This window comes from Ciconia boyciana, chromosome 18, assembly GCF_034638445.1.
Source record: "Ciconia boyciana chromosome 18, ASM3463844v1, whole genome shotgun sequence".
NCBI lineage: Eukaryota > Metazoa > Chordata > Aves > Ciconiiformes > Ciconiidae > Ciconia > Ciconia boyciana.
The window spans coordinates 12,729,547-12,751,478 of NC_132951.1; the positions used below are offsets into that span (position 1 = coordinate 12,729,547).

The 21,932-nt window shown below is 64.9% G+C and overlaps 3 protein-coding genes across 3 annotated transcripts; 2 read left to right on the top strand and 1 right to left on the bottom strand.

Annotated features, from left to right (window-relative positions):
* The first annotated feature begins 398 nt into the window (after positions 1-398).
* PHPT1 (phosphohistidine phosphatase 1) lies at positions 399-1,953 on the top strand. The gene is made up of 3 exons (XM_072883034.1): positions 399-572; positions 930-1,054; positions 1,545-1,953. Exons 1-3 carry the CDS (start codon positions 422-424, stop codon positions 1,635-1,637), a joined length of 369 nt encoding a protein of 122 aa, XP_072739135.1. The 5' UTR covers positions 399-421; the 3' UTR covers positions 1,638-1,953.
* A 3,265-nt stretch (positions 1,954-5,218) lies between these two features.
* Positions 5,219-15,868, top strand: MAMDC4 (MAM domain containing 4). Its single transcript, XM_072883474.1, has 28 exons — positions 5,219-5,306; positions 5,798-5,971; positions 6,175-6,300; positions 6,591-6,736; positions 6,862-6,946; positions 7,197-7,325; positions 7,562-7,708; positions 7,961-8,055; positions 8,357-8,515; positions 9,143-9,227; positions 9,652-9,801; positions 9,948-10,058; positions 10,231-10,365; positions 10,620-10,750; positions 10,851-10,956; positions 11,220-11,336; positions 11,571-11,705; positions 11,820-11,950; positions 12,030-12,246; positions 12,663-12,800; positions 12,909-13,030; positions 13,148-13,238; positions 13,522-13,668; positions 13,970-14,104; positions 14,377-14,504; positions 14,598-14,712; positions 14,840-15,015; positions 15,600-15,868. The coding sequence occupies exons 1-28, from the start codon at positions 5,219-5,221 to the stop codon at positions 15,639-15,641; spliced, it is 3,561 nt and encodes a 1,186-aa protein (XP_072739575.1). The 3' UTR covers positions 15,642-15,868.
* A 1,244-nt stretch (positions 15,869-17,112) lies between these two features.
* On the bottom strand, positions 17,113-21,026 carry EDF1 (endothelial differentiation related factor 1). Its single transcript, XM_072882732.1, has 5 exons — positions 20,857-21,026; positions 20,423-20,474; positions 18,995-19,155; positions 18,265-18,358; positions 17,113-17,681 (listed from the first exon to the last, which is right to left on the bottom strand). Exons 1-5 carry the CDS (start codon positions 20,932-20,934, stop codon positions 17,620-17,622), a joined length of 447 nt encoding a protein of 148 aa, XP_072738833.1. The 5' UTR covers positions 20,935-21,026; the 3' UTR covers positions 17,113-17,619.
* Positions 21,027-21,932: the final 906 nt, after the last annotated feature.

Sequence of the window (21,932 nt, forward strand, 5' to 3'; positions counted from 1 at the left end):
TCCGCCGCCCCGCTGCTCACCCGGGGCTGCCTCACGGCCCTGCCCAGCCCCGCACTCACGCAGCGCTGCCGCCCTGCCTGCGCCCTGCCTGCCCGCCTGCCTGCAGGCAGGGTGCCGCGGCCCAGCTCCCCAGCCGGGCGCCTCTCCCCGCCGCCGCTTCCCCCACGGGCGGGCCTCGGCGCCCCGGTGCGAGGCCGCGGGATAAGACGCCCGGCGCCCCCGCTACCCCCGGCAGCCCCGGGGCTCCCCGGCCCGGCCCGGCCCGTTACGGCGCGCAGCTGCCTGCGGGCCCCGCCCCGGGCTGCGGGCAGGGATCCGCCCCTCGGCTGGGGGCGGGGTCTAGGGGGCGGGGCCGGGCGCCCGCGGGCGCTGGTTGGCCGTTGGGGCGGAAGGGGCGGGGCGCGGTGGCGGGGCGGGCGCGATGGCGGCGGCGGCGGCAGAGGCGCTGTCGCGGGTACCGGACGTGGAGATCGACGGCGGCGGCGTCTTCAAGTACGTGCTGGTGCGCGTGCGCGCGGCCGGCGGGCCCGGGAAGGACGTCGTGCGCGGCCACGGCTGGGCCGAGTACCACGGTGAGGGGCGCGGGGCACCGGCACCGCCGGCCGGGGTCGGGCGAGACGGGCCGGGACACGCGGGGGGAGCGGGGTCCCCGGGGATGTCTCGGGGGGGGGGGGGGGGCGGGATGGGGCTGCCGGGGGGGCTGTGCGGGGGGGGCTCCGTCCCGCCCACCCGTGGGCCCGGGGGTACGGAGGGGAGAGGCCGAGGCTGCCCCCCCCCCCGCCGCGGCGCCCTCCACCGGCAGCGGCCGGGCCCGGGCGCTGCCGAGGGGCTGCCCCGGGGAGGGCCGACCGCGGGCGGCGGCTCAGGCGGCGGGTCCCCGTGCCCGCCCGCGCCCCCTCCGCTCGCCCCACGGCTCCCTCCCCCCGCAGCCGACCTGTTCGAGCGGACGGCGCAGGAGCTGGCGCAGCAGGGCCTGGGCTGCGAGTGCCTGGGCGGCGGCCGCCTCTCCCACCGCCCCGAGGAGAGGAGGATCCACGTCTACGGGTACTCGGTGGTAAGCGAGGCGCCGCGGGGGCGGCGGGGTGCGGGGACCCCCCCGTGGGGCGGGACAAGTGCCCGTGCCGGTCCTGCTGCTCGTGGCCAAACCGGCACCGCATCCCTTCGGGAGCAGAAGGGCCGAGCCCGAGGGCAGCGGCGCTGCCAGGGGGGCCCGTGTCCCCTTGGTGTCCCTCTGCCTGCCCCCGGCAGGGTACCGGTGATGCCGGTGCCGGTCTTCCCAGCTCCGGGGTGGCACCGTCCCCCGGCCTGGGTGCCGTTGCTGTCCGGCAGCCGGAGCCAGGCCGAGCTGCCCACGGTCTGAGCTGCTGCCACGGAGGGACTGGAGCCGGTCGGTCTTTCACAGACACGGGCTCGGCGGCATCTTCCGCTGCTGGGGGCTGCTGCCAGAGCCTCTGGTTGTGGTGAGCCGCCCCAGGGGTTCACCAAGCTCTCCCGTGGGTGGTAACCGCCTTGGCTCTACTTTGGGACCGTCTCTCCTCTGCCAGGGCTTTGGGCGAGCAGACCACTCCGTGACTACGGAGAAGCTGAAAGCTGAGTATCCGGACTACGAGGTCACCTGGGCGGACGAAGGCTACTGACTCGCTCTGGCTGGGCAGTGGCAGCGGCGCCAGCCTGGAGCTGGTGCAGCCGGATCTGGCGTCGGGGCCGTGGCAGCAGGCTCCCCGTGCTCAGCAGCGCTCTGGGCTCTCCTGGTTTTTCTTTGTTTTGAAGTCGCCCGTTCTCCACCATCACCGGACTTCCCACGCACGGTGGGTGCTCCCCACCTCCTCGGCACAGCGCGGCAAAGCCTCGGTGAAGCCGGTGGGCGCTCTGCACCGGCGGCGAGGGGGTTTGCCCCACGTGTGTATGTGAGAATTAAACACCTTGGGGAGTGCAGCTGCTTGCATGGTCACACGTTCATGGCTCCCCTGGGTCTGCGTTGTACCCCCTTACAGTGGGAGTGACCCCCCAGGTTTTCAGCCCCTCGTGGGGGGCCTGACCCCGCAGCTGGCAGGGTCTGGGGTGGGGACAGCAGAAAGTGCGTCAGGATTTGCCTTGGGAAGGGCTGAGGCAGATGAGGAGAAAGCGATGGGTCCCCATGCCTGACGGAGGGAAGGGCAGGGTGGTCCTGTGGAAAGGACCATCCTCATCTCCTGCTGGGGGGAAGCCGAGGTGCCCGGGAGCGTGATTTGGAAGAACGTGCCCATTCCCACCCTGGCAGGTGGTCACACCTTGAAGTGGAGCATCCTCCTTGACTTCAGCTCTCCGGACGGCCAGGACTGGCTCCTGCCCCTCAGTATTTCCCAGGAAGACTTTCCGCTTGTACTTCCAGTGAGGAGCAGGGTGGGGAGACTGGGAAAAGCTGCTGGAGCCTTTGGTGGCAGGAGAGCTTGAGGGAGACGTGCAGGTCAGGTTGGCCAGGTGGATCGCTCGATCGCTGTCCCGTACAAGGTTGGGGCTGGAGGAACCTGGTCCCAGCCCCGTTTCACCTGGGCTGCGATCCTGTGTGCTCCCGGCTCCTGCCTGGCCGCTTTGCCTGCTGCTGCCTCCCTGCCTTCCCCTCTCGCTGTCAGGGATGCGGGCTACCTAGACAGGAGACGGTTCCTCTGTGCCTGGAGCACAAAGTGGCTGCTTTGCCAGAGGCCACGGTCGGCTTGGTGCCTGCCAACCTTCCAGGCAGCAGGGGAAGGGCAGGGCTCCTGCCCGCCGGCACTGCCGGCCCCAGGGTGCCCAGGCTGGGAGGGTGCGGGGTTGCTGGCCTCTGCCTGCTCCAGCTCACGCTGGGGGAAGGAGCTGAACCCTGCGTTTTACTGCGCCTGATGCAATTGCACTGTAATCTGCTGTCCAAGGCCATCAGCTAGGAGGGGAGAAACCTCCGTACTCAGCCTTCAGCAACGGGGGCCCCTCTCCGGGCACAGGGGCTGCCAGCAGCGGAGGCAGGAGGGCTCCTCTGGGGCAGTGCCAGCAGCTGGGTGGGGGTGCCCAGGTGGGGAAACCGAGGCAGGGGCAGTGGTTGCCATCACCAGGCAGCTCTGGTGGTGCCGTGCAGGGCTCTGGGTGCTGAGCCGTGCTCCTTCCAGGCTGAACAGCCCTTCCTGGGGCTCTGCCGAGGTTGTTCTCCTCCAGGAGTGACCTGGTTGTGGCTCTAGAGCCCTGCCTCTTTGCCCTGTGGCAGTCACGAGCTGGGTGCTGAGATGCTCCTGCCAGACGGAGCAGTGCAGGCAGGGGTGAGGGCTGGCTCCCGCTGATGGCACCTCTGGGTCCCCAGGGCCAGGGGCTGCCTGCTGGGGCTGGGGAAGAGGGTACAGGCTGGGGAGAGGCAGCCGTGAGCCGGGGGAAGGAGTGCTGCAGGCAGCCTGCCAGGCTCTGCGCTGGCCTGGGCACCCTCCCAAAGCGGCTGCCGCACAGACCGCGCGTGGCAGCGGGAGCCCAGGGCTGCCTGCCTGCCTTGCCTGGGCCGGGCAGGCTGAGACCCCGCTCCTGCCTGCCATCAGCATGTCCCTGGGGACTGCCCCGGCGGGTCCCTGGGGCTGGGCTGTGCTGGAGCCCCAGCTTTTGGCAAAGCCAGCTCAGCTGGGTGCTGGGACAGGCTGCTGCTCCCGCGTGTCCTCCTGCCTGTCCCTGCCTCCTCTCCCAGCCTGTCCCACGTCTCCAGACAGCTGGAGTTTTGTTCTGAATTCAAAGCTCCAACGTTTTTATGGCTAAACGCCCCCCAGTCCTATGGATCCCTGCCTGCTGCGGGTCACTGTTGCCCAGGTGCATCGTGACCTGTTTATACCTTTCCTGCCTTGGGGGTTGCTCCTTGCACCCCCTTTCCACTGCCCCCCAGCACAGCTGCCCTCCCTGGCCAGGGTGCACGGTGCCGCCAGCCCATGCTCTGCACCCAAGCCTGTGCCTTGCACCCAAAGGCTCTCCCGCTGCTCCTTATGCTCAGGGACTGTTTCTCCCTGTGGTTAGACATGATACAGCCCAGGCAGCTGGCACGGCATGGCCCCCATGCCCCTGGCAGAGGTGCCAGCTTCTCCAGGGCTGGCAGCATCACCGGCTCGGCAGGAAGAAGTGGCCCTTTCCCTCATCGAGCCAATGTGTGCCACCAGACTGCGTGAGCTGGCCCCATCCTGGTCAGAGCTGCACTCTGCATCTCAGCATGGTTGGAAAAGGGGGGCTGAAGAAGGGAGGTTCGGTGGGGAAAAGCAGCCGAAGGTCTCCTGGGGACACAGAGCTGCCAGCTCGCCACCTGTGATGCTGCTGGCAGCGCCATGCGGCGGGACCGTGGGCGACCTGTCCCAGCCCGGCAAACCGCCTCGCCATAAACTCCACTGCCGGGGCTGGGAAGCCGATAACGGCGGGGCTGAAGTCCAACGCGGGGCAGGTCCCAGGGAGCAGATTCCAGCCCTGGGCTCGCAGCGTGGCCTCCCCTGCCAGCCCCGTGCCTCTCCTGGCTCCGTTTTACCCTTGCCGCGGCCCGGAGGCTGGGATGGCCAGGCAGGTTGTGCTCGCCTTCCTGCTGCTGCTGGGTGAGCTCTCTGCCGACACGGGGATCATGCTACGGGGGGGAAGGGGCCACGGTGCTGGCTGCTGCACTCCGTCTGTTCCCAGCATGGGGTCCCAGGAGGATCGCTGCTTCTCCTAGCTCTGGGGGGGCTGCACTGCTCTGGGGGGGCCAGGGCAGACAGGACCCAGCAAAACCCTCCTCTGGGCTCCACTGGTGAAGGCCAGCCTGGGAAGTGAGTGCCGGAGCTGCCAGCGCCAGGCTGGGTATTGCTGATGGCTTTGCTCAGCGTGGGGAGGGAAACGCCCAAGTTCTCCTGTTTCCCCCAAAACAGGGGCTGAGACTCGGAGCAGGGGTGTGATATACCAGGCTGGAGGGTCCGTGCCCCAGCCCCGGCAGGCTCTGGCACCCTGAGGACGCACAGGAGCGGGGCTGGCGGTGGGAGATCAAAGCAGGAGGTGTGGGAAGTGTGGGGCGCCGGGGCGGGGGGGTCCCATCCAAGGGACAATGCTGCTGAGAGCTCAGCGCTCCCCCCAGCAGGGTCCCAAACCAGGGAGCATAGACAAATGTCACCTGCAGGCCACGTGTGCCCTCTGTCACCTGCTGCGGGCACCATGCCCGGATCCTCGCGGGGTTTTCAGCCCCGCTGTCTCTCCCATAGCCAGGACCACCCTCCCCAGCGGGTCCATGGTCGTCAACAGCTGCGGCAGTGCAGCCAAGCAGCTCTGCAACTTCATCTGCGACTGCAGCGACTGCTCCGACGAGAACCAGTGTGGTGGGTGCCCAGCCCCCCTGATCCCCCAAGCCCCCAGCCCCCCTCCCAGGCCCTGCTCCAGGGGCGAGAGCAGGCGGTGGAGCTGGGGGCACTGTGGGTCCAGGTCGCTGGGGTGGGTGCTGGTCCCTGGGGTGGGTGCAGGATCCCAGGCTAGGTGCTGGGGTGGGTGCTGGTGCCGACAGTGGGTGCAGGACTCCATCATAGGTGAGGGTCCCTCAGGTAGGCGCAGGTCCCTGGAGTGGGTGCAGGTCCCTGAGGTGGGCGTAGGTCCCTGGGCTGGGCGCAGGTTGCGTGGGTGGGTGTAGGTCCCCCGGCTGGGCACAGGACCCCAGGGTGGGTGCAGGTCTACCTGGGCAGGTACAGGTCCCTGGGGTGGGTGCAGGACCCCAGCATGAGTGCAGGTCCCCCAGCTGGGCACAGGACCCCAGGGTGGGTGCACGTCCCCAGGGTGGACCCAGCCTTGCCCTGACACCCGGTTCGCCCGCCTTCAGGGTACCTGCGGGGCTCAGCCGTGCTGGGCACCCCCTTCACCTGCGATTTCGAGGAAGGCGACTGTGGCTGGCAGGACGTGAGCACCTCAGCTTACAGATGGGTGCGGGGCCAGGCCAGCCTGGCTGCGTGGGGCACGGGGCCCCACTCAGACCACACCGTAGGCACCGACCTGGGTAAGCGGGGGCTGCTGAGCAGGCTGCAGGCACCCACAGCACCTCCGGACCACGGGTGCCCTGAAGCCGGGGTGCCAGGACACCCATCCTTGTAGGGTGCAGGGGACAGAGCAGAGCCATGGTGGGGCAGGAGTGGTGCCGGCCGCGGCTCCGGTGCCATCCCATGGGGCTGCAGTCCCCTCTCTGCTCTCTGCCCTCCCCAGGGTGGTTCATGGTGACCGTGTCCCCCCCGGCAAAGACCACAGCCACGGCCTGGCTCAGGTCACCGTTGATGCGGGAAGCAGCCGCCATGTGCGAGATCAGGGCCTGGTACCACCTCTCGGGAAGCGGTGAGGGCACCCACGGCGGGCACGGACGGGCCTCAGGGTACTGGGCACAGAGGAGCAACGATGGGGGGCAGTGGGGAGGGATGGGACCATCTGTCCCCATGGCAGGGACAGGCCACTGGCACCTCGAGGTGGGTCCTTGCCATCCTGCTCGCCTCTTCCATGCTCTGCAAGCAGAGCTGTTGGGACCCAGGGTCTCATCTCCGGTCCCCAGAGCTGGTGGGGCTCAGTTCATCCCCGTGGGTATCCTGGGGTGCCCAGCGCCACGGGCCACATTTTGGAGCTCTCTGCAGGGCTCAACCAGACGAAGCAGCCGGTGCTGCGCCTGGCCATGGCATACAGGGACGAGACGGTGGGTCTGTGGCAGAGCCCCGAGCACGGAGGCGAGGGCTGGCACCAGCTGGTTGCCTACCCGGGCCGGATCACGGAGCAGTTCCAGGTGAGACTGGACCACGTCAGTACCTGGGCACCATCCCCGCGAGCAGAGGCCGGAGAAGCCGGGTGATGCACTGGTAGCCAAGGATGCCCGGGCAGCTCATGCCACCCCCGTCCTCTCGTCGGCAGCTCATCTTCTCCCTGACACAACCGCCCATGCATGGGGCAGAGCTGGCACTCGACGACATCATCTTCAGGAACTGCGGCTTGCAGGGTGAGTCTCACATCCGCTGGGATAAGACATGAGCTGGGATCCCCAGGGAAATTGGTTTGGGCTTTGCACCCTGGGAGAGCTCTCCTGCTGCCCGCTGCGTCTTGGGGGCACCTTGCCCTGGCCAGGGCATGGGGCGGGTAGTGAAAGCCTGTCCCTCAAGCAACCTGGGGAAGGATGTGGGGGAAGCCCAGCACGTGCCAGGGTCCCTGCAGGGCCAGCCATGTGCTGACGGCATGTGCCACCACCCCAGATCCTGGGCAACAGGTCTGCGGGGCGGAGGAGAACCGCTGCAGCCGGGGCTCCTGCCTGGCACAGCACCGCTTCTGCGATGGCACAGACGACTGCGGGGATGGCTCGGACGAGGACGCAACGCGGTGCAGTGAGCATCCCTGCTCCCAGGGAGGGGGTCCTGCCTACCGGCCCCCCGACCACACGGACAGGCTGAGGGTCTGCCCTAGCAGGGCAAAGCCGGGCCGTGGGGCTGGCAGGATTCACCCCAGCTGTGGCCCATGGCTGTGTGGCTGGAGGGGTAAAATCACCCCGAGGGTTTTGTGGAGGGGTCAGCCCATCACAGGGACCTCCCTGGGTCACTCTGCTCTCCCTCCCTCCCTGCAGAGTCCTTCAACCCCTGCTCCTTTGAGCAAGGTCTCTGCAGCTGGAAGGTGGAGGTTGGGCAGCCAGCATGGGAGAGGAACATGAGTCTGAACATGGGGACCGTGTATAGCATCCCCACCCGGGACCACAGCAATAACAGCAGGGCAGGTATGTGGCTGGGCACCTGCACCCCAGGGGTGCAGGGACCCACCATGGGTCCCTGGGGCATCACTGGCCCCGGGGCAGATGTGGGGTGGACCCCCCTGGGGTAACGTGCACTGGGCTTGGCGCCCAGGTGTGTCCTTGGTGCCCTTGGTGCCCAGCTTGGTGCTTGGTGCCCAGGCTGTGCCGGGAAAACAGTGTCTTGCCCCCGCATGCCCAACTCGGCATCACTCAGCCCCTTCCTGGCATTTCCCGCAGGTTTTTTCCTCCATGTGGGCAGCGCCTCAGCCACGGGGGCCAGCAGCATGGCACGGCTCAGCAGTCCCACTTTCCAGGCCACCAACTCCTGCTCCGTGAGTCATGGCTGGGACCCCGCGTCACAGCCCGTGTGGGCACGGCAGTGGCAGGGGACAGGGTCCCCAGCTGTGGGGACCCCCACATGGGGCTGGGGCTGCGATTGGCCCTTTGCTGGGGATGGGCAGCGGGTTTTTGGGAGTGGTTTGGTGGCATCTCCAGTGCCCGTTGGGAGCTCTGAGCTCTTCCAGCCCCACGTTTGTAAGCATCCTGTGGGATGGCAGCCATGCCGGGGTGGGGGGGGCTGCGTGCCCCTGCCCTGAGGCTTCGGTACTTGCTCACCCCCCTCCCTGTCCCCAGCTCGTGCTGTACTGCCACCTCCACGGCTCCGCCAGCAGCAGCCTCAGGATCTCTTATGTGATCAACTCCACCAAGCACCTGGTGAGGGAGAGGACGGGGGACCTGGGCAACTGCTGGGTCCGGGAGAGAGTGGACTTCAACGTGACAGCGAGCTTCAAGGTTGGCTGGTGCTGTGCTGGGGCAAGCTGGGCTGCCTGCGGGGCGAGGGGCACAGGGCCACCCCCAGGACGCGCCCGTGGGACCAGGGGTAGAGGTTGAACTGGGAACCGGACACCAGAGCTGAGCCTCCTGGTGCTGATATGTGCCACCCTCGTGTCCCTGTGCCCACACCTCCAAATCCCCCCACCAGCCCAGGGACCACCCTACTGGAAAGGGGAGGGTGGACGTGTCTTCATCCATCTCATGTCACCCCATGCCTTCCCACTGTCCTGTCTGCTGACCATGGCCACCCACACAACCCGACCCCCTCCCAGCTGGCCCTGGAGGGCATCCCAATGGCACCCCAACGGCATCCTGAGGGCAACCAGACAGCACCCCTGGGCAGCACCATCACCGCAAGCCCACCGTAGCCCTGCCAGCCCCACCCTGCACACCCCTTCCAGCCACAGCATCACCCCTGCTCCCACTGAGCCCTTTCCTGGGCGAAGTGCATGTTGTCCGATCACAGGAGCTGGGTAGCCCCATCCCGCGACTCCTCAGCGTCCCCCCGGCCCTGCAGCACCGCCCATCCCCTCTACGCTGTGCGAGACCCTGTGTTGACGTTGCCGGTGCGGTGCTTCCCTGCAGGTGCTGATCGAGGGGGTGGCCAGTGGCGCAGGGACCGTGGCCATCGATGACCTGATCCTGTCTCCGGGCTGCATGCAGGACCAGGGTGAGCCGGGGGGCAGCTGTCCCCCACCCCTGCTTCGTCCCCATGGCACCATCCCCAAAGGACCTACTGCAGGGTCTGCCTGTCCCTCTGCTCATCACGGTGACCATCCTGGGTGCAGCGTGGCAAGCACTTGCCCTGGGGCCCACAGCCCCGGTTGCCTGGTGTCCTTGTCCTGCAGCTGTGACTCCCTCCCCTGAGCCAAAACCTCCTGCCCGAGCCATGTCACACAGGCAGCTATCATCCCCCTTTGTCCCCTTTGTCTGGTGGCAGCAGACAGGGCAGGGCAGGGCAGGGATGGGGCTGGGGAAAATGGAGAGCCAGGGAGATGGTCAAGGACAGGGGACCGCGGCTTGAAGGGGTGACGCCGATGATGCTGCTGGGCCCTCTCACCACCGCTCTCCGTCTCTGGGTGTTTTGCCATCAGAGAAGCCTTCAACCACGCTGCCGAGCAAGGCGGGTGCTGGACCCTGTGCAGCTGAGGAGGTAGCCTGCGACAGCAAGGGCTGCATCGGCGCAGAGCTGGCCTGCGACTTTGCCGAGACGTGTGCCGACGGCTCCGATGAGAAGCGCTGCGGTGAGAGCCATGGGTGGGCAGCAGCAGAGGGGACCAGGGCAGGGTGACCCGGGCACCCCTTGGCTGGCACGGCTGGGGGACCTGAGTGCCCGCGCAGCCCCCGGGAAGTGTGGTGGCCCGGCGGGGCTGAGCCTGGGCTTTTGCAGGAGCGACCACCTTCGAGGCGGGGGCTGGGGGCTGGCACGATGTCAGCGTGGGGCGGCTGCGCTGGGGCGTGCAGAGGGCCACCGAGCCTGCTGACACCGTCCTCACAGGTGAGGCCGTTCCCCCGCCAAGACGATGCTCTTTGCACCGCGGGGGCTCCCAGGGAGCAGGGAACCCCTGCTCCCGCCTGGCCAGGGTGGGTGCCTGCCTGGGCAGGGTGCCGGGCTGGGAGTGCTGCCAGGGATGTGGGGCCCCTGCCCGAACTTCTCAGGGTGTTTCCTTGCCCAGGGGCTTTCCTGGCCCTCCAGGCAGGAGAAGGACAAATGGTGGCTGCTGCAAAGGCACGCACGCCTCTTCTGGGCCCCTCCGGCCCTGCCTGCGCCATGGAGATGAGCTACCGCATCCACAGTGGCCCCCGAGGTAAGCCCCCTGCCCAGCCCTGGGGTGCCCTGCCCACTCCTTGCCCCACCCTGGCACAGGGCAGAGCCCCCCACCCCCTGCCTGCCTTTGCTGCCTCTCCCAGCCCCGCTCTGCCCCATCACACTGTCCTGGAGCTGAGGTGTCCCTGTCCCCTGTGGCCGTGGGCTGGGTGGGTGCTGGAACCCCGGGGGGCTCCCAGGATGTGGCCAGCGGCTGCTGGTCCCCGTGGCCTCCTCACTGCCTCCCACACCCAGGCTTCCTCGCCGTCAGCATCATGGATCACACCACTGGCACCACCCACCTGGCCTGGCACACGCCGGGGCACGGCAGCACAGCCGGGGGACACGTCCGCATCCCGCTGGGGGAGAGGACACGGCGCTTCCAGGTGCACCCGGGAGCACAGGGACCGGCCCCAGGGGCTGCTGGTGGGGCAATGCCGGTGCCATCAGGCATGCCGGGGCTCACTGCCACCACGCCGTCCCCAGGTTGAGCTGCTGGGGCTGGTGGATCTGCAGGACTCGGCAAGCGCCGCTGTTGACAACGTGACGTTTGTGCAGTGCCACCCCAACATGGTGCCACCGGGGGCTGCGGGTACAGCCAGGGGTGGATGGGCAGGGAGGGCGGCTGCGGGCAGGAGGGAACCCATGCTGCTCCCACAGGGGCTGCCTGGTGACCATCACCCTGTCCCCAGCTGAGGGACAGGACCACAGTGCCGGGGCTGAACACGCATCCTGCCCCAGGGCACCCGCATGGCGTGAACTCAGGGAGTGGGGCGGGGGAGCAGAGGGAAAGGGACATTCTGGGGACCTGTTTGCTTTTGGGGTGCCTTATCCCCACTCCCTCGCCATGGCCAGAGCTGTCCTGCAACTTCGAGAGGAGCATGTGCGGCTGGTACCAGGATCAGTCCAGCGACTTCAAATGGGTCCATGGCACGGGGCAGGGGCAGGGCTCCGACCACACCACTGGCTCAGGTAAGGGACTGGCTCCTCTCCCAGGGACCCCAGGCAGCCCAGGGGACCCCACAGCCTCCTGTCCCCAGGGCTGGGACGTGCCCTGCACACTCCAAGCAGCCCCACGCCTGAGGGGTGAGCTCAGCCAGGGCAGCCCGGGGGCACCTGGATCCAGGACCGGGGTGTGAGTGATGCGGATGTGGCTCGGAGCACCATGTCCGTGTCCCCTCCACCCTGGCTGTCCCTGACACTCAGGCTACTTCTTGGCCGCGGACCCCTCTGCACCATGGAGCCGCGGGCAGCGGGCACAGCTCGTCACCTACCGCCAGGAGCCTGCCGCCACCCAGCGCTGCCTCTCCTTCTGGTACCGCCTGGCCGGCCCACAGATCGGTACGCAGCCCCATGGCATCCTCCCGGGGATGCCCCAGCTGGGCTCCGCTCCCCTGGGGACAGCGGGGTCCCCGAAGGGTGCAGGACAACTGCCCAACGCTCCCTTCTGCCCAGGCACCCTGAACCTCAAGCTGCGGCTGGAGGGAGCGGAGGAGACAGTGCTGTGGACCCGGCGGGGGACCCAAGGCAGCGTCTGGCACCGGGGATGGGTGACACTGCCGGCCACGGGCCGGCGGCAGTACCGGGTGAGGGCCGGGTCGTCCCCCCGTGTCACCAGGCGCTGGCGGGGCGCAGGGCCATCTGAGGCCTCTGTGTCGGTGGCAGGTGGTCTTCGAGGCCCTGCGGGACGGGTTCCTAGGGGACGTGGCACTGGACGACCTGGCGCTGACGGCAGGGCCCTGCAGGGCCGAGCTCTCCTGCTCCTTCGAGGCGGATGCCTGTGGGCTGGTAGCCAGTGGGCAACGCACCTGGCTGCGGCAGAGCAATGGCACCGGCACCACCGCCGGCCCCCCGGCCGACCACACCATCGGCACTGCTGCAGGTACCGGGGCCATGGCTTCCTGGGGCTCTGGTGGAGCTCTGCTGCCTGCCCTGAGTGTCCTGCCTGCCTTCCCTGCCCGCCCTGCCTGCACTGAGCACCCTGCCTGCCCTCCCTGCCTGCCCCGAGTGCCCTTCCTGTCCTCCACGCCTGCCCTGCCCATCTGCCTTGTGTCCTGCCTGCCCTAAGTGTCCCTGCCTGCCCTCCCTGCCCGCCCTGCCCAGGATGTGCAGAGGGCACTACTGTACAGGGCTCCCCAACCCTGGGGCTCCCCAAACCTGGAGTTTCCCAGCCTCAGGGCTCCCCAGCCCGGGGGGGATCCCCAGCCTAGGGGGGCTCCCCAGCCCCAGCGGTCCCCTGGTGCCCCCCCCAGCAGGGCTGGGCGGGGGTCACGGCACGGGGGCTTCTTTCCCCCCCAGGCCATTACATGGTGGTGAGCACGGGCAGGGGCTCCCTGCCTGCAGGGCGTGCAGCTGCCCTCACCTCCCAGCCCTACCAGCCCTCCGCGCCCGCCCAGTGCCTGGCCTTCTGGTACCAGCTGAGCACCGGGACCCCAGGTGAGTGCCGTGACCCCCCACGAGGCCACCGGGGGCATCTCCGGATGTGTGGGGGTCCCGCACGGCACAGCCCCGGACCCCCCCCTCCATGACGGGTGTCCTGGGCAGGCTCCCTCGGCGTCTTTGTGGAGCAGAGCGGGGTGCGGAGGAAGGTGATGGGCGTGAGCGCCATGGAGGGGGACGCCTGGCACCGTGGCCACATCACCGTCCGGCCGGATGGGGACTGGCAGGTGAGATGGGGCAGGGTGCCGGGGACCTCGCTGTGGGGAGAGGGACAGGCTGGGGCTGACAAGGGGTGTGTGGTGGCTACCAGCCTCAGAGTGCTGCCCTGCCCACCCCTCCAGCAGGTGATATTCGAGGCGATGGGAGATGGGGGTGACCACGGATACATCGCACTGGATGACCTGCACGTGTCGGACGGAGCCTGCCCTGAGCCAGGTGAGAGCCTGCGCTGCGGGGACACCGTGGACTGGCCAGGGGAGATGGGCACCCCATGGGGGCACGTGGCCGTGGGGATGGGGACAGCCCATCCCATCCATTACGTCTCCGCTGTGGCTGCTGGGCACCCTGCTCCTGCCCGGAGCTTGGCCTGGCCCAAAGCTGAGGGCAGTGGGGAGGGGGCTGGGGCTCCCCGCCCCCCAGGTGCCCCGTCTCCCACCGGGCAGCGCAGGGCAGCGGGTGCCTGCGGTGCTGGGTGCATCACAGCCCCCTTTCCTCCCAGCGTCCTGTGACTTCGAGCGGGACACGTGTGGCTGGAGCAGCCCCTTGGACCCCCGCCTGCACGGCTTCGCCTGGGGCTGGAAGAGCGGGGTCCCCCTTGCCAAGTACCCTGGCCCCAGTGAGGATCACACCCTGGGCACAAGGAATGGTAGGAGACCCATCCGTCCCAGGGCACCCTGGCATGGCCGGAGGGAGGCAGGGGAGCTGGGAATGGATGGGATCACCCATGAGTGCCCCCCCCGCCCAGTGCGTCCCAGAGGGCCCAGCTCCACAGCATTGCCATCCCCGCCTTGCCTGAGAGGGACGGCTCAGTCCCAAAGGCAGTGAGGAGCGGGGCTGGGGGAGTGCGATCCTCTGGGCACCGCTCTGGGCACTTTGCGGGGGGGCAGGACGCGTGGGGTGGGCTGCAGAGCTGCGGGACACCCTGTGCTCTGTCCCCACCCATCCAGGTCACTACGTGCACTTCGACATCAGCGTGCTGGGCCCGGGGGGCACCAGTGCCCGGCTGGAGAGCCAGCACCTGCCTGCTGCTGCCGACTCCTGCCTGCAGTTCTGGTACCACATGGACATCCCGGAGCACCTCTGTAAGCGCTGCAGGGGCAGGGAGGAGGCACTGTTCTGGGGAGGGCGTCATGAGCCCACGATGGGAGCGGGGGCTTGGTCAGGGGCTGCAAACCCCCTCCCCACCCACGGGACCACGGACACTGATTCAGCTGCAGCTGGGCTGTGGGATGGCCCGTTCCTGCTGGGTGCTGCCATCCCAGGGGAGGATGGCACAGCCGGGAGGGCCCAGTGGCTCTTGGGGGGCTCTGAGCGGCCACCGATGCCAGGGCGCCTGTCCCCCTCCACGTTGCAGCCTGCGGGGAGCTGCGAGTGATGCTGCGCAGCGCGGCAGGGCAGCGCACGGTGTGGAGCATGGCGGGGCACCGGAGCCGGGGCTGGCAGGGCGGCATGGTGCCTGTGCGGAGCCCCAGCGAGTTCCAGGTGAGCGGGCGGCCCCGGGGTGCAGGGTGCTCTCTGGGGGTGGGGGGTCCCCTCCCCATGCATCACCCCCCCACATCCCATCTTCCCCCACAGATCGTCTTTGAGATCACCACGCAGAGGTGGCCGATAGAGGGGACGGTGGCGCTGGATGACATCGTGTACAGCACCAGGGGAGGCTGCCATTCCAGCCCGGAGGTGCCAGTGGAAGGTGTGGGGCCGGTTCTGGCTGTGAAAGGTCAACCCGGCACCGCTTGGGGTGCTGGCGCTGAGGCTGGGGCTGGATCCAGCTCTCCTGGGCCGTGGGTTGAGCCTGGCAGCATCTCCTCTCCCTGCAGAGAAATCGTCCGGCAGCTTTGTGGCAGAGGTGGTGCTCGGTCTTCTCCTGGCTGCCATTGTCCTGGCACTGGTGGCCACGGGAGGCTGGTACTGGCTGAAGCGGCGAGGGCTGGCGAGCGGGACACAGGCAGAGAGCAGTGCTCCCCAGGGCTTCGACAACATCACTTTTCGAGATGTAAGGACAGGGGTGAAGGGCTCTCCTGCTTGCCCCCGACCGCGCCAAAACAGCATTTTCCTAAAAGCTCAGCAAATCCCGGCAGGCTCCCCCTGAGCCCGCACTTCTGCCAACACATCAGGGAGGTGCAAAGGGCTCTGCCTCTTATCTGGTTGCTGGCAAATGAGTGACCCCGAGCTGTAGGACTGACCTAGAAATGCTGCTGCTGCTGCCATCAGGCAGTTGCTCCAGAAAGAGCTGAGGCTGCGATCCTCCTCCCCAGAGCCCTGCGGGGAGTGGGTCATGCAAACATTGCTCATCCTCTTCAAGCCAGCAACTTAAAACCATGAGAGGCAGCTTCGGCTACCGTTTCCTTTGATGTGTTTGGTGCCACGTAGTCCCCAGCAGAGCCACAAGCCCCAGGACTGAACCCAAAAGAGGACGTGGACCCCCCCGGCGTGGCTGGGGGGTTTGGTTCCTCTGCTGGGGTCATGGTGGGCCAGCATGTGGGTTCTCCCCTCGGCAGCCTGGAAGGAGTCCTTGTATTTCAAATGAGACACAGCCTACGCTTATTGTAACCAGTTCCTGTTCACCCTTCTTTACAGGACAAGGTCACTATAGTGCCAAAAGAGGGGGATGAGGATTGAACTAATAAGCCAGCAGCAGTAATTCACTCCTGCGAGGCATATGCAGGGCAGAGCATCCCTCCAGCAAGACATCACACTCCAGCAGCCACCTCCGGCTCTTGGCATCCGACATCAGGCAGCGGGGAGCTGCCGCAGGCGCTCACCCCAGGGTGCTGGCCCCGCAGAGGGACGTGCCCCTGTCTCCACTACCTCCAAGCGCTCGGGAAAAGCATTGTTGTATTTTGTAACATGAACTTTCTGCACCAAGACGTAGTGATGTGCCCATGCTTTGACAGGTGCCGTCAGCAGGAGTTTCTTGCAGCAGCCATCCTCGTCCGAGCAGGGCCCTGGCCGTGGAAGAGGGCAAAACGCGCCGTCCTGGCCCCCCAGGGCTGGGCAGATCAGCAGGTGCTGCATGGGGCACGAGCCCCTTCCCACACCCAGGATTAAGCACAAGAGCTCCCAGGGCACGGAGCCACTCAGAGGGAAGCAGCCCAGTGCTTCTGCTGGTTTTGGAGGAGGGGCTTAGGGAAGGTGGAGAGGTGGCTGGGAGGGCAGGGAGCAGAGCGGGGGGCACCACGCAGCACACCCGAGGGCAGAGAGCAGCCCTGACCCCGCTGTATGGGTGCCCACCTACTGCAGGACTGCCCACAGACCTTTCAAGGGCTCTTGATAATTTGCATTTAAATGTCATTGGGAAAAGAAAAATGTTCCCAAGGCAGCTCGGGGGAGGGTCCCCACACCTGCACCCAAGGCCACCCTAAGCCCAGGACCCTTCTCTTCCCCCCCCCAGCTTTCAAAACTTAATTTAATACTGTGCAACCCCTAAGCAGCCCATGGCCAAAGCAGCCACCCAAGTACAGCAGCAGACAGACTGGTTCAGCCTCTGCGCAGGTCAGCCGCCTGTTAGGGATCCTGCTCTCCTCAACCCCCCCGAGCTCATCCAGAGGGGATCGGGGCATCCTGCTTCCCTGGTTTGTGACCAAAGCCAGTTTTTCCTCTCGCCCTGCCGCGGACAGCTCTCCCTTCAGCTCTGTCCCACTCTGGTTAGGCCACAGTCACATCGAGCACCATCCCTACAGCTCCACCACCGCGCTGTCCTGGCAGTGCCCTGCACGAACGAGCCCCTGCAAAGCTGTGCTTGTGTGAGCTGGGTAAGGGCGGAGGCAAGGGATAAGGAGGGCTCTGGCTTCACAGAAATGCCCGAGCATCTCCCCATCCATCTTGCTCTGTAGAACTCCACAGAGACTCCGCTCACCTCTGCACAAGATAAAACCACGGTATTGATTTCATCTCTGGGCTGCAAGCCAAGGCTGCAGTCCTCACCGACAGGGAAAGGAGCAGAGCAGCCAGGAAGGCTGCGAGAGCACCGGCCATTGCCCCAGACGCTCCCACTAATTACACTTCCAGAAGGAAAAAGGGCGCTGCAGCTCCAGTCATGCCCAACCACAAAAATTTACTACCAGCTGGTAAACATGCAGCAACTACCCTGTGCAACTGAAGGGTATCAAACTTTATTATAGATCTCTTTAAAACAGGCTGGAAGGAACAAACAAAAATGTCATTGTGATGCAGTGACTGAGTCATCATTTCAAATGCAGACACTGATCATCCCCCAACTCTCCCAAATTATTTATATATAATATACCCCACCCATCCCCCAAATTGTTCCAATTAAATGATCACATTTCAGACCACCCCAAGTGTCTTAACATTAGCTGCTTCTAAACACCAAGATGCACACATTTTCTGGCAAATCAGATGCGGTATTTTTTCAGGTTTAGTTCCTCAATTTCTGGAGAGGAAGGAAAAATAAAATCAGGAAAATCGCTTCTTTAAGGTTGCCTTTTTACAGCAGGTACAGATTCAGCAGATTTCCCCCCCAAAGCAAGTCTGAAACCCTCTTGTTCAGCTTGGCAATACGAAGAGAGATTCTGGTGGTTAAGGAGAACCAGCCAGACGAGATCAGTCTGAACAAACTGATTTCGAGGCTTTGTTGTCATTTCCCTTTGGGGCCTGTTTCCAGCGGTTTGCCAATATCCTTCCCACGCAGTTTAAGGCCTGGAACAAGACAAAGGAGATGACCACCATCAGCACTCAATCATTCACTTGACAACTTTATTTCCTCAAATTTTTGCTGTAAGGAAGAGAACATCCAAAAAAAAGAGGGCAGGGGAACCAGAGTTAGGGAGAATCCTACTTTCGTTTCTAGGAGCACCAGACCAGTTTCAAAGCTCCAATTCTTGCTTGTGCACCAACTATCTTCCTAGAAAATGGTATCTGAACTGGCCTAGGAGAGTAACATCCAACACTAGTGGCTGCAAGATCCTTTCCCAAGTATAATCAGGCCTCCACGGGTCTCGGTATCTTGTTGATTTTAGGGGGACAGCATACAGGGGTGGTCCCCAGGGCATGGCCCCACACATGAAGATGAAGAACAAAGGAGAACAAGAGCTTTGAGTTCTGGTTTCAGTCAGCAGATCCATGTTTTATCAGAATATGGCTTACTGACACCACACCCACAATAACCTACAGCCAGCAACTGTTCCTGACGTGGAAAATGCAAGTAATAACTTAAACAAAAACATCCTTCCTAGGCACTGAAAACATTGTCTTTTTTTTGAAGTCACCTTTCTTAACTTACCAATAGCTCTTTCGATCTTGCCCATAACCTGGTTATTAGGGATTGCTCTTCCTGATTCGTAGTCAGCAATAACTTGTGGTTTTTCATTGATTTTCTAAAAAGAAAGGATGCATCTCAAACACTGGCTCCATACAGAGACCTCAGCACCAACCTCCCAGTACTCACACAGATAAGTAACAGCCTCCAATTATGCCAGCATCAGAAGACAAAGTGCTACTTCCAGGCTTACTCCACCACCACTATCACCTCCCTCCGCTATCTGAGTGTCACAGCAATGACACTATGACACAATAGAGATGTCACAGACTTCTACTTCCTTCAGCCTCCCAGGAGGAGCAGTAACACTACATATTGCTGTTCCTCAAGACAGCAGTGAGCTTCTGAGCACTGTGTCAGGCCCAGATGGTACCAAAAAACCTCACATCGGTGCTGAGTTGATGGGAGGAGAGAGAAAAAAAAAAAGCGCCTCCTACCAGCTCACCAGCCGCAGCAACGCTCCATCTCCAAGCAGGTGTTCAAGGGCTGCACAGAAACCCCTAAAACATTTCCTACATCACTAATGTTGCCTGGAGATCAGAGACGTTGCATCCACCAAACTTCCTGCTCATGATACCACCTCATCACTGCTGCCCATGAGGGGACAGGGAAAGCGTCCACCTTCGCCTCCAGGTGCCTAAACCTGCCTCAGGAGAGCGGGAGCAGAGGCCAGCGGGCCCCGGGCCATACTCACTGTGGCCAAGTCCTTCTGTGTCATGCCCTTGCTCTGTCGGCCCTGCTGGATCACTTTGCCCACCTCCAGGGGAACTCTGTCATGGTGCAGCTCTTCTGTTTCTCGGTCGAGCTTGGCTGTGTTCTTTGTAATAAAGTGTTGTTTGTTTTGGCCTGCTGCCCCTATCATTCAAAGCAAGAACAAAAAAAAAACTCAAGGACAAACAAAACAAGGCTCAGAGCCATGCCAAAAAGTATCAAAGTGCTTTTTCTAAGCACTCAGCTGCCCAGGATCCCAGGGAGCTTTCAAGATTTCAACATGCCAACATCAGCACTGATCTGAACCAGCTCCTGCCCGCTGCAGGTCAGAGAACATGTTATCTTAATCCTGTTAACGCTGATGTCTAAACACAACCATGCAGAGCCCTCCCCTTTCTTTAGTTCACATCTGAACTTCACTCCAGATAGGCAAGATCTTGCTATTGCTGGGGGATTTAATAACCAAACTTCACTCCAGACACACGTTTGTGCTACAGCATGGGGGGGTTAATATTAGAACTTGTACCTTGCTTGCTCAGGTATAAGGCAGCACAAATAAGTGGCTTTTAATCAATTTTCTGATGCCTTTTATAAGCAAACTCTAACTCTACTTAGCTTTGCTGAAAGCCTGAGGTTCAGAAACATGCTATTTGTTTTGTTTCGTTTTAGTTACAGGATTTAAGTCATAGTTTGAATCCTTTCTCTCACGTTAGTCTCTGACATTCGGTTTCTTGATAACGCTGACTAAACCTTGTGCAAGGATCATCTATTTATTTCCAACCATCACAATCTCATCCCTACGGTGAGAGAACCTGAGAATACACATCAGACAGGAAACGGGGCATTTTTAAAGAGCAACACCACAGGAAGATAAGCAGTCATGGAAATCCTTAAGCATATGTTATCAACAACAGAAATAAGCTGCAAAAATTGGTAGTTTAAGTTTTGTGATCATGAAGGCTCTTCCAAGAGCTTTGCAGCCTCAAGAATACTAATGTTCTTGTCGACGTTTTTATTTATATTCGCTCTGACACCAGACTCCAGCCAGAGCGCAGCTCTTGGCAACCAGAAACTCGAAGCCGGCTACAGGGCAGCGCTCCCCGCTTCCCCGGGCTGCTGCTCACCCTCCCCGGGGCGCCCAGCGGTTCTCAGCGCTACGTGGCCCCAGTAAGGACGGCCTTTGGCTCGGCTGGGGGTGCTGCCTCCTGCCCCCCCTCTTCCAGGCGACCGCCTTCAAGAGCGGCTGGCTGGGGCGCCCCGGGGGGCAGGCCCGACGCTGGGCTGGGGGCCCACGCACCGCACCGCTGCCGGGGAACGGCGCCCGCCGGGCCGGGCTCCCCGGGCTCCCCAGGCCTCCCCCCCCCCCCCGCCGCCGCAGGTTGTCTGGGGAGCCAGGCCGCGGGATACCCACACTTCTTGGAGGTCTCCACGTCCTCTCCGCGCCGCTGGGCCGCCAGGATCGCCTGGGGAGAGTAAAGGTGCCGGCGTGAGCGCTCCGCTAGCCGGAGGCGCCCCGTCAGCAACAGCCGGGCCCTGGTTGCAGGCTCGCCTGGGCCTCGGCCGCAGAGCTCGCCCGGGCCTCGGCCGCAGAGCTCGCCCGGGCCTCGGCCGCAGAGCTCGCCCGGGCCTCGGCCGCAGAGCTCGCCTGGGCCTCGGCCGCAGAAGCTCGCCCGCGCCTCGGCCGCAGAGCTCGCCCGGGCGTCGGCCGCAGAAACTCGTCTGGGCCTCGGCCGCAGAGCTCGCCCGGGCCTCGGCCGCAGAAGCTCGCCCGGGCCTCGGCCGCACCAGTCCCAGGCTGTTCCGCCGCTCTTCTCCGCCGCTCGCCGCCATGAATCACTCGCTGACCTGCTTGGACTTGGCCTGGGCCGCGCTGGGGCCCTTCTTGCGCAGCACCGTGACCGTGTCCCAGTCGCTCTCCGCCATGGCACCAGCACCGACCCCGCCCGCCACCGCACACCACTGCCCGGGGCGGCGCCCGCCGCTTAGGGGGCACAGCCCAACGCCCGCCCCCTGGGAGGCGGGGCCGGCCGCCGCGCACGCCGATAGGGCGGCGCGAGCGCCGTTCAGGAAAGACGGCCTCTCATTAGCGGGGAGAGGCGCAATGGCAGCGGGCGGGGCCTCGGACGCCTCAACGGACTACGGCACAATAGGTATCCAGGCGTGACGCAGTTGCTCGTAATAGGCACAGAAACCTAGCAATCAGCCTGCTCGCTATCCGATTAGCCAGTGTGCACGCCAGGCTGGAGGCGGGCGGGCACGCGTCTCTGCCCTCTGAGAGGCTGCCGTCGCCGCCAATAGCCCGGTGCCCAGAAGGGATTGGCTTACTCCGCGGCGCTGTCAGAACCGCTGACCAATAGCCGCGCCCGCGCATGCGCCCTGGCGGCGGTTCGCGGCGGGGCAGGGCCGCAGTGGCTGCCCCGCGCGCTCCGCCCGCTCCCCGCGGCCTCGGCCGCCCCCGTCGGTTCCCTGAGCCCCGCTGAGGACCCGCCCGGGCGGCGGCCGGCGGGGGAGGGCGGCGCGGGGCCTGCCCCGTGCCTCAGCGCGGGGGGATTCCCGCTCCCCGCGTGTGGGTAACGCGGGTGTTTTCGGGAAGCTCCTTCCTGCCCCGGAGGAGCCCCGGCGCCCGGGGACGGGGGATCCCTTCGGGCCTCTCGCAAGGCGGAGCAGAAGGAATCCCGCTCCCCGGCCGGCCCCGGCCCTCGGCGGGCGGCCGCTCCGGTGCCGGTCGCGGCGGGCAGGGCGCTTCGGCCGCCGGGCGGAAAAATGGGCCGGTTCGCGTCCCGTTTCGCAGGAAACCTGCGTAAGGGCGCGGGCCAGAGGAAGGCTCTGCCTCGGCGCGGCGGCAGCGTCCCTGCCCTTTGAGCTGGCGGCAATAAAGTCCCTCAACTCCCTGAGTCACCCGGAAAGCTCTGCCGCGACGG